Source organism: Corylus avellana, chromosome ca3, assembly GCF_901000735.1.
Source record: "Corylus avellana chromosome ca3, CavTom2PMs-1.0".
Classification (NCBI taxonomy): domain Eukaryota; kingdom Viridiplantae; phylum Streptophyta; class Magnoliopsida; order Fagales; family Betulaceae; genus Corylus; species Corylus avellana.
The window spans coordinates 31,356,458-31,367,686 of NC_081543.1; the positions used below are offsets into that span (position 1 = coordinate 31,356,458).

An 11,229-nucleotide genomic window follows, 5' to 3' on the forward strand; every position below is an offset into this window, starting at 1 on the left:
TGAATAGCATTTTTTTTGTTAAAATATTAATTTAAATTGTTGAATTCATTATTTATATTAGTTTAAGTTTTTAGGATAACTTAACATGGTATCTACTTTTTTGTTGAGTTTTTTTTTTCTTTTTTAAAATAATAATAAAAAAATGATTAATATGAAGTAGAATTTGATTTTTTTTTTTTTTATGAGAGAAAAATAAAGAAAATTGTTTTATGGGAAAAATATAAAAAAAACCTCCCAAACTACGAGCCGTTTGCAATATAGCCCCCCAATGTTCAAAATGTACTAAAATAGCCCCCCAAACTACCAAAATGTATCAAAAAGACCACTTATTTTTTATATTCCTATAATACCCCTATTCTATTAACAAATAAAATAATAAAGTAATTGTAAAAAAAAAAAACTAATGGGAGAAAAAAAACAAAGAAATGTTTTTTGGAACAAATAATTAGTTACTGTAGTTGGCATAAATTACAAATTGCTTCATGTCGTATTAAAGTAAAATCAAAAGTTCGGTTCTTGAGATATTCCCATAAAAAAAAAAAATTAAAAAAAAAAAAAGGTACTAAAGTAGGCCATCAAACTATCAAATTGATTCTACTTTATTACGGTATGAAGCAATTTGTAATTTAGACCAACTACAGTGACTAATTATTTATTTATTCCAAAAATATATATTTTTTGTATTTATTCGTCCATTGGTTTTTTAAAAAAAAAAAAAAAATTGTTTGGGTTTTTTTTTACAATTATTTTATTATTTTATTTGTTAAAAGAATAGGGGTATTATAGAAATATAAAAAAATAAGTGGTCTTTTTGATACATTTTGGTTGATTGGGGGCTACTTTAGTACCTTTTGAACATTTGGGGGCTATAATGCAAATGGTTAGTAGTTTTGGGGGCTTTTTTTATATTTTTTCCTTGTTTTATAATAATTTTGAAAAGATGTTGATTTTTTTTTTTTCTTTAGGGAAATGAAAATAAGTGGGACGGGAACGAAAAGGGAGAGAGATTTGCCAAACATACTTTTATCACGGAAAAGTTAAGTTCTTGTTTGTTGCGAAAGATAGGAAATTAAGTCAATATGAAGATTATGTTAGGAAACTATGACTAAACTACATTGCTTATATTAGTGGGCTCATGATATTTGTTTGTGTTTTCTGTGACATGTAAAACTAGTCATCTTCCTAATACTTGATATTGAATACAGCGACAGATCGAGGAAGTTTTATGGAACGGGCCAAAGCAATTTTTTTTTTTTTTTTGCTTAGTGTAATGAACGGTTACTTTTTTTTTTTCTTTTTTTTTTTTTTCTAATCATTGATACTCAAAAAGTGCGACCTCCGTTGAGTTATTTTGTACATCGTTGATTAACATCATATTCTCATATGTGACGACGCAATCCAGGATCAAACTCCAATGAACTAATATCAAATTCATTGCCATCAACTCCCAAAATTGGCAAATTCTTTTAGGAGAATTTTCAGAAATTGGGATATCAAGTATTGTATTTGACTTTCCCATCATCTACAAATAAATTTACATGATCATTTTGGAGTCTTAAAAAAATAATATTCATATCCACATACAATAATCAATATGATTCTTTTTTTTTTTTTAACATGTTAGAACCTAAACCCCATAGGCATTAATTTCCATTGAACTCATGTAAGTCTAAGGTTAATTAACACTTTAAATGTAATTAACCCATCCAATTAGCAATCATAAGTTCACATACCAAAAGCCCTAATTTAATTCATACTATACAAATTTGGCTTTATGTCTATACTATGAACAATAGTGAAATTGAAGCTTTCAACCCATTAATCTAACAACCGGAGCTTAAATCATGCATAGAAATCCAATACACACAAAAGCCCAAAGTTAATTTTAGGAATTTAGCTTCTTACTAAAATCCTCCCAAATCAATATGATTTCATACTTGAAATTCAATGGGTAGAATACAAATTCAAAAAGAAACTAAAGATTTCAACCATATAACAAAATCCCCAAAATCTCACGCATGAACCCTAATTTTCGGATCCAACCCAAAGTCTCCCAAATCCTTACAATTTCTAACTTCTAATCATACAAGTATAACGACATTTACAATAAAATTGTAAGGATTTTACCTATATCCGAAAATGTCACTCTAGATTTAATGAAGATGAGAGCAAATGGGTAATTGTTTTTTTTTTTTTTTTTTTTGGGCAGGCCAAATGGGTAGTTTTCTTTTTTTATTACCTAAAAAATTTGTTAGGAGGAATTGGGAGGGCCCCCACTCCAATTTGTTGGGGGCAGGGCCAATGGCCTTTATATATATATATATATATTGAATGCCTAAATTTTTATTTTTTTTTTTTGGAGGGATTTGGAGTAGGCCTATCCCCTGTTCCCCTAAACCCGTCTCTAATTGAATATATTTTATTTTTAAAAATATTTTTACAAATTAGGAATATTATTGGTGAATAGCTTTAGTTGCCTTCTTTGTGCGCTTTATGTTTCAATTGGCAATGATTAAGAAGAAAAAAAAAATCAAATTTATTAAAAAAAAAATGTTATTTTTTCCTTCTAAAAAGCAAATACTAGAGAAACCATGCTTTTGCCTTTATCTCTATGTCCATTGTCCACATGTGGGGTGAGAGAATATTAAACTATTAATTTAAACAATTAAATCTACTTACACCATGCCCATTTATATATTAGAGCTGCTGCTCCTAGGGTCATGGTCGAGAATTGAAAGAATGGGAATTTTTTTTTTTTTTTTTTTAACATGTCCACATAAGAGGGGATGAGGACTCAAATTAGTGATCTCTATTTCATTAAGCATAGTCCCGACCAATTAAGCTACCTTTTGAAAACAGGAAATATGTACTTTACTGTTAGCCACTTGTCCACAATTTGATATGATTATAAAGGCCTGGGCCTTGCTCAGCTTGGGCCCAAGCCTATACATTTCCTCTTAGAGCCATGCCTTTGTTACCCAGTGGGGCTCAGGGAAATACTGATTGCCCAGTCCAGCGTTTGTTTTAACTTTTATTGCATGACAAATTAAAAATAGATATTGTGGTCATTAGCTAGTTAGGGTCCATTGAGATTGTGATTTCAAAAAATGCGATTTAAATATAACGATTTAAAAATGAGTGATTTGATAATCTGATTTTTAAAAACGCAGTTAAATATTTGGCTAAATCTCAGTTTGACATTTAAAATCACAGTTTAACCATTAAAATTGTGCATTTTCAAAAAAGCGTCTCCTCACATGCGATTTGAAAACGCATTGCCACACAATCTATTTTCTACGATTTGGTTTAAATCGTATTTTTTGTCTATTGCAATGACAAACGCACTCTTAACTATTTTCTATCGCTATGAGAAATGAGCTTGTAGCTCCAATACATAAATTAGAGCGTTGTATCTATGCCACTATCTTTCTCTCACGGTTAAAGCATGTTTGGAATTGTATTTGAGAAATAGAGCTTTTAAGTAAAACTTTTTTTTTACTTAAGTACGTTTTTGTTATTTTTAGAGTACAAAAATCAAAGAAATGCTTTTAGAATTTTTACCAAACATGCCAATTTTTAGTTTGACACAACTTTTTAAGTATTAAAAATATTTTTTACCTTTCATACCGCAATTTCAAACAGGCTCTTAGTTACTTTTACATGAGCCTTAATTCTAGTTTTGTTTGTGCCCCTAAAGCCATGGGATCTGGATCCTCCCCAATCATTTTGGATTAGAGAATATTTAGTTCGCGGCTAAAATTTATTTTAAAAAAAATCCAAGGCCAAGAAGGAGACACATCATTCTCACAATATTTAAAAAATAAAAAATAAAAAGTCTATTTTACACGAGTTAACTTTTCCGTTAGACTAACTTTAAAGATAAGAAGCTCAGTAAATAAAATAAAAAAGCAAAGCTCAGAACAAGTTCGCTTCAAATCCTCCCTGGCTCCCAAAGCAAAGACAGACAAAGCCATGGGCCATGGGTGAAGTGGTGGTGCAAAGATATAAATGGTTGGAAAGCTGATCCCCTGCTACACAATAAGATGAAACCGGATTAATGGACTAATAATAGGCCTTTGAGTGCAGGCTATATGGGCCTTCCGGCCCACTTCCTAACACATAATATTACTGGATGGTCCTATCCAAACGGATCCTCAATATGAGAAGGTTTATTATTAAAACACGAATATTAATGCGCGAGTGATAGTACTCTTCACGAACTCGCCGAACGCAGCGTATTCTTCAATGGCCCTCTCGTCAGCCCTACACCGGAGGAACTGGGGAAGGAACAGCCAAATGTAAGTAACCATGAAGAAGCCAACCGTTAAGGGGCCCGAGATCAACGGCGGTAACCGCCACCCGCCTGTGAAAAACGCCTTCTTCAAAACAACCTCGACTGTTAAGCACAAACCATGGAGGAGGAAGAAACAAGTGACCTCCCACGTGGGCCTCGCGCGCCCCAAGTAGTAGAAGATCAACTCATGCACGAGCCCCAACACCACGAAGTTGGCGAACGTGGCGGGCAGATGGGCCCACTTGGGGCCAATGACACATGCTGTGGCATGGTGGGTGGCGTCGTATACGGTGAGTCGCAGGATGTCGGTGACCATGAGGTTCCACCTCCTGCCCCAGAAGTCTTCTAGTGAGGTGGAGAGGTATGGCTCGTTGAAGTGGGGCTCGAGGTCAACTCCTAGAAGGGCTCGAGCCAGGGCTCCCACCACGGCCAGGATGATTTCAAAGAAAAGGTATATGTGAGAGCAATAAAGAAGCAAGACGATGGTTGGATGGATATGGTCACTGTAGTCATAGACACGTATCAAAATTCCCAGAAGAACAGCCATTATTACATATTTTAAAGGAGATCTTTTGGAAGTGGGGTTTTCTTTGTTTTTGTCATCTAGATACGACAATTGGGTGTTCGTGTTTCTGGGTTTCTCCAAATTTGGTGTGTTTTGTTGGACCTTGATGGGAAAGCAAGCAACAGACATGAAGCGTCCAAGAGAGATTGATGGGTGAGAAGACAAAGGGCCTTTACCAAGAGCAAAGAGTAAGAGCTTGAAATTGGCAAGCCAGGCAATGAAAAATGCAGTAATCACTCCCAGATGGACCGAATGGAGATTAAGAGGAAGTAAGAGGAAGAAGCAGACGATTGGGAGCACACAAAGGAGTCTCCTACGACCTCTGGGGACTATCTTTCCAATTGCATAGCAATAACAAAGACAAAGGAAGACTGAGAGACATACCTTTATGAAGTTGTTTACTTCCCCCTCCATTTTTCTTTTCGATCTTTGCCATGTTTGTTGGGGAAGGTCTGAATATAATAAGGAATCTTAGACGAATAAAATTTAATCTTAGTCATTAATTTAATTAATGCATACATATTATTATTAAAATAACATCTAAGCCGAATCGATGAAATAAGAGATAGAAAACAATTCCAAGACGCTGTTTTCTTTGTTATTATTTCAAATATATATATATATATATATTAATTAATGTGACATAAATTACTGACAGTTCCCTGACATTATTGGTGACTATATGGCAGCACTTGGAAGAGAAAAAAGGGCCGCAACCTAGGCGGCCAGGCCCACTTGGAACAAGATCGAGAATCGCTCTATGTCCTGCATACCCAAAAGGTCAAAAACCAAGATCGAGAATCGTGTACTTTTATGTTAGCCACTTATGCCGGATTAGCCAGCTGGGTCTAGGCCCATTCGAACCACAGCTTCCCAAACAAGATCAGGCCCGACTTTGACGGTGTATGTTCGACTTGAGCCTCTTTTTAGTTGTTGATGTTGTTTTTAAGTGAAACTTTAGATAAGTTTGTCTTAATTTGTACTTCTTTTGTTTCTGTAATCGCTTTATGCGGCCCTTTGAAAGTACCAGGTCACTTATTTGACCAATTTCATATTCTTTGTAATTATTTCTGCACTATTTTAATTTATGTTGGGTTTATTGTTGAAGAGCCCACCCATCTTTTAATTTTAAAATCCCCTATTTTATCTTCCTTTTGGATCACGAATAAGAAAGATCTTCTCCTATAATTCTTTTCCTTAATTAATTTAAAAAAAAAAAAAAAATCATACCCGACTTCTAGCCGAGTAGGGCTCGGTTTGTAACACTATACTCTCAAATAAGGCACCATGCATATCCAAAAAGCATTCCCAGTAGCTTTCTCATTATTTTTCGTACATTTAAGGATCTAAACTACTTTTTGTTTCCTTATGTCAAAATGCACTCCAATAGCTTCTCTTAATCATTTTCTATATCATTAAAATATTTGTTTTTTTAATTATATTATATATATGAGAGGAGACATGAGAGAGAATTGTGAGACATGTGAAGAGTGAGGAGAGAAGAGAGAGAATCATTTTTTAAAAAAAAATTTAATAATCATAAGGATTGCAATAGTAAAATCCAAAACGCTGTAGCAATCATAATGTTTAGGGTTCATTTAGGGAGTCTGCTGTGAAATATTTTCTGCAATTTTTTGAACACATTTCCTAAATTTAGAAAATAGATTCTTTTATAGAGTCTGCGAAAATGATATTCAGAATAATTGTCACATTATAGAAGTCAAGGAAAAAGGAAAAGAAAGAGGAGGGGGGAGTGGTGAAAGTTGTAGTTCCACTTCACATTTCACATAAGGTACATGGGGTCTTCCATACTCTGACCACAAAACATCGATCTATTTCACATTCTAAGTCTGATCAAACTGTCTACATCACCATATATATATTGCATATATAGATATAATACAAAGCAATGATCGAAGACATGGTCATGGATTTTAATTAAAGCTTAAATGTCTACTAATAAGCCATCTTTCTTAGAGGAAGCGTTCCGGCTGCTTGAGAGGCTCCACCGATCTGAAAGCTCCAGAGACGACCCCCCGCTATGACCGCACTTTGCGACGGTCCTGACGCTCTCTATCAACTCTTCGGTGCGACCCTCTTGCGACAATATCTCCAGCAACTGCTCCGGGCTTATAACAAGCTTCACTTTCCAGAACCTTCCACTGTTGTACCGGGAGAAAACCTCCGTGTAAGACCTCTTCAGTATCCCCTGGTAGTCCAACGACATCCTGTATGGGGCAGCCAACGACGTCGTCGGTATGCTGTTCGACCGGATGTGGCCTTGCCGGACGATCTGGCCGTGCGTGTTGTTGTTGTTAACTTTGTCTGTGGCGTGGAGGGGGAGGAGATAGTATGACTCGCCTGCCACCAGCTCTTCGTGCTGAGAGAGTGGCTTCCAGAAGAGGTCGTGGCTTCTGAAAATGCCGTGGCCTGGAAACTCGTTGGTGATGCATCCGACGGTTACTGGCGCGAAGAACTCCATCACTCCTCCGTTGGATGTGACGACTTTGATCACTCCCCCGTCAACCTCCCCCAAGCCTCCAAACAGACAGTTTCCCATGTTTAACAGTAACACACAATGATCAAAGCATATTGTCTTGGGGGGGTGGCGTTTTGGAGGGTATAAAAGGGAGGGAAAGTTGTGGAGGGATAGGTGTTAATCGTCGGTGGGATTCTTCTTGGGAGCTTTCTTATGTATTCCACCCACCAAAGAAAACAAAGCAAGAAAAGAGAGAAAAAGGAAGAACATGGGCTATGGTTGGAACTAATTGATCCTTGAGGGACCCATATAGATCTAAGATTGTTAGCCAGTCAACATTAGTATCAACTGGTCAATAAACAAGGGAGGGAACATTGGGCGTCCTTTCCACTTTCTCTTTATCAAAATCAATTTTTTGGTCCCACATTTCTACAGCTACCAAAGTGACCCTAGAGAATTTTGTTGGTTTTGGGGTTTAATACATATTGTTTATAAAGAGGTAGATATGAGTGTGGAAAAGAAGGGTTTTGTGTCTGTCCTCATTCTTTGCACATAGGACATCCTCAATCATTGATCTGTCACTCTCAATTAGGACGGCAATTGTTTATACAGTATAACACAACATAAAATTAATAGATTAAAGTTAAATAACCTAAAATTAAATGAATTGAATTAAACTTAACTTATATAATTTTATACTCATATCTCGACACAATCCATTCTTAATCTCAATTTGCATCCTGAGCATTTACAATACAAGAGGCTTATTCTAAAAGAAGTAGGTAATCGATCAACATTATCTTGTTTTTTTTTTTTTTTTTTGGTTTGGGTGGTTTTCATGGGAGTGGTTCTTTATTTTACATTTCATTCAAGCTTTAAGCACTTGTGAAGTAACAATTAATTTTTGTACACTTTGCAAACATTTTATGACAAATGTATATATATAATTTATTGTGAAGAGAGAATGTTAGAGAAATGCCAGAATATAAATGAAATAGTTAAATTTATTTCTTCTTATTAGCATAAGTTTTTGGAATAAATAGTAATTTAATAATAAAAAATAATATTTTATTTTTTATATTTAGTGAGTTGTAAACGACTCTCACCAAATATTTTTCTAAATTGCTGAACTAAATACAACTTATTTTACTTTCTTTTTAGCATCGATCCCGCTAGCCCAAAAAAAAAAACATATGACTAACATGATGTGAATGCTCTAAATGTTTGTGAGGAAAGCATTTTGATGACAACAATTGATTTGAACTAATAGTTTGTGAATCTTGTCAAAGTGGTCCATGCATTTGCCACTTTTATAGACAAGTGGCTATCAATTCTTTTATCTTATCTTTCGAAGGTTAATTAGCATTTTGGTTGTGACCAAAGAAATAGAAGATTAAAATCTCCATAAAGTAGCACTTCTAGAAACAACCAAAAATAAACACCATAGAAAAAGGAACAGAAATAAGTGGGACATGCACCCACGGAAATCTTGGGAGAACCGTTTGGTCGCACTCGGCACTTCCATGAAGTTGCTTTTTCGTGTCCCATTAGAACATGGATGGATGGCTCTTTTCCCCTCTCCAACAACTACTTGGTACAGTAAGGTTGCTGTCACTGTCAGCAATATTACAAGTACATAAGCTTTTTTCTTAAATGCTTGTGTTTCCCGCCACAAAAATAAATAATTAATTACTTGTGTATCAAGCCTTTCCATTTTGTGGATCGGATCGGGTTCAAAACCAATTGTTAGAGGTTTTCGATCGGATTTATATATTTGCTTAGACAAATGTTTGGAATTATCTTGAATGCTTGTTCGGATTGGCTTTTTCAAATGGTTGTAATTCGAACAATTAATTATTGAAAATTTCGATCTTCAATTGAAAATTTCGATCCTCAGTCGACCCAGATAGAAAATTACTGAACTTTTTGACATGGTGTTATTTTCTTCTCTTATATATATGCTAAAAAGGAAAAGGGAAAAGGCCCATAAACATATATATTTACTACTATGCAGAAGGGTTTCTTAGTTAATTCACTCATCTTTCAAGAAACCCCCCAACAAAAATTTTGGAAGCATGCTTGCCATGTTGGGCACTTTCTGCAGGAATTGTTGGGTGGTCCCTCTTTATGTGGGGACCAACCCACGTGGCAGCAACACTAAGGGTTTTAAAACCCTTTGTGTACTATATATATACATCTCTTTCTTTCAGAGAGAGAACGAGAGAAGAAAGAAAGAGGCGTGCGGCGCAGGGAGGAAAAGAAAAAGAAAAAGAAGAACATCCGTCAGAGATTGGAAGGTCGTTTGTGGTTCGATCTTGATGCAATTTTAGAGTGTTGCTCCTGACGACGAGTGCTACGTATTGACTGGTGTCGATCGTTGGAATTCCTCTCCAATCGTTTGGTTGCTAATACCCACTTGGTGAGATCTTTCTTTATTCTTGTTGGAATCCACTTTAGGGTGATGAATTTATGTTTAATCCAAGAATGCATGTATTCTTGATGTGGTGATAACCTCTAGATATTTCTCTAGGGAAGACAAATTGTAAACTCATTATTGTTGATAGTGGAAGATTTAACTGGACTAGGTCCCGTGGTTTTTACCTTCGCATTGGAGGGTTTTCCACGTAAAAATCTTGGTGTCTTGTTTGTGGGTTTGCTTGATTATTATTTTGCTATTGTGTTACTATTTAATTTGCACAAAGAGGGGTAGATTAATTCCGCTGAGCATCTGAAATTGGTGTTCACCCCTAACAAAGTGGTATCAGAGCTTTTGGTTCATTGTTTGTGTGGAGTTCTTGTGTGAATTAAATGGAAGAGTCATCTAATAGCATGGTTAAACTCACAGCTTCCAATTATTCAATTTGGAAGACTAGGATGGAAGATATTTTGTATTGCAAAGAATTGTTTGACCCCATTGAGTTGAAAGGTGTCAAACCAGCTGCTGCAACCAACGATGATTGGAAGAAATTGAATAGGAAAGCCGTTGGATATATTAGGCAGTGGGTTGATCAAAGTGTCTTTCATCACGTAGCCAAAGAAGTTGATGCATATGGTCTTTGGCAGAAGTTAGAGAGTCTTTATGAACGAAAGACTGCTCAAAACAAAGCCTTTGTGATAAGAAGGCTTGTGAATTTGAAGTACAAAGATGGGCATAGTGTTACGGAGCATCTGAGTAATTTTCAGGGAATGTTGAACGAGTTGTCTACCATGAAACTTGCACTAGATGATGAGGTGCAAGCATTACTTGTGTTGAGTTCTTTGCCAGACAGTTGGGAAACCTTGGTGGTGTCACTCAGTAATTCGGCTCCCAATGGTGTGATAACTATGGGTATGGTAAAAGACAGCATGTTCAATGAAGAGGCAAGAAGGAAAGAGCAAGGTATTTCTTCTCATTCAGAGGCACTTGTTATAGAAAGGCGGGGGAGAAGTAAAAGCAGAAAACCTCACAGGTATGACAGTCGTGACAAGTCAAGAGGAAAGTCCTATTCAAAAATGGACATAAAATGTTTTCACTGTGGCAAGCCTGGGCATATAAGAAGAGATTGCAGAAAGTTTAAGAGGGAACAGTTGAAAGGAAAAGACGAAGAACGTCAAGAAGAAAAAGACACTGCAGCAGTTGCATCTGATGGTGATGTGGTATTTGCTTTTGATGAAGCTTATGCTAATCTCGCATGTGATGAATCTACGTGGGTAGTTGATACAGCAGCATCTTTTCATATTACTCCACATAGAGATTTCTTCTCTTCCTACACCAGTGGCGATTTTGGTTGGGTTAGGATGGGAAATGAAGCAAAGTGTAAAGTTGTGGGCATGGGAGATATACAGCTAGAAACCAGCATTGGGTGCAAATTGATTCTCAAGGATGTCAGGCATGTTCCTGAAATGCGCTTC

The 11,229-nt window shown here is 35.9% G+C and overlaps 2 protein-coding genes across 2 annotated transcripts; both read right to left on the reverse strand.

Moving 5' to 3' along the window:
- Positions 1-3,903: 3,903 nt before the first annotated feature.
- LOC132176445 (acyl-CoA--sterol O-acyltransferase 1-like) lies at positions 3,904-5,273 on the reverse strand. Its single transcript, XM_059588650.1, has one exon. The coding sequence runs from the start codon at positions 5,271-5,273 to the stop codon at positions 4,176-4,178; it is 1,098 nt and encodes a 365-aa protein (XP_059444633.1). The 3' UTR covers positions 3,904-4,175.
- Positions 5,274-6,549: 1,276 nt separating this feature from the next.
- On the reverse strand, positions 6,550-7,573 carry LOC132175941 (uncharacterized). The gene has a single exon (XM_059588038.1). The coding sequence runs from the start codon at positions 7,417-7,419 to the stop codon at positions 6,805-6,807; it is 615 nt and encodes a 204-aa protein (XP_059444021.1). The 5' UTR covers positions 7,420-7,573; the 3' UTR covers positions 6,550-6,804.
- Positions 7,574-11,229: the final 3,656 nt, after the last annotated feature.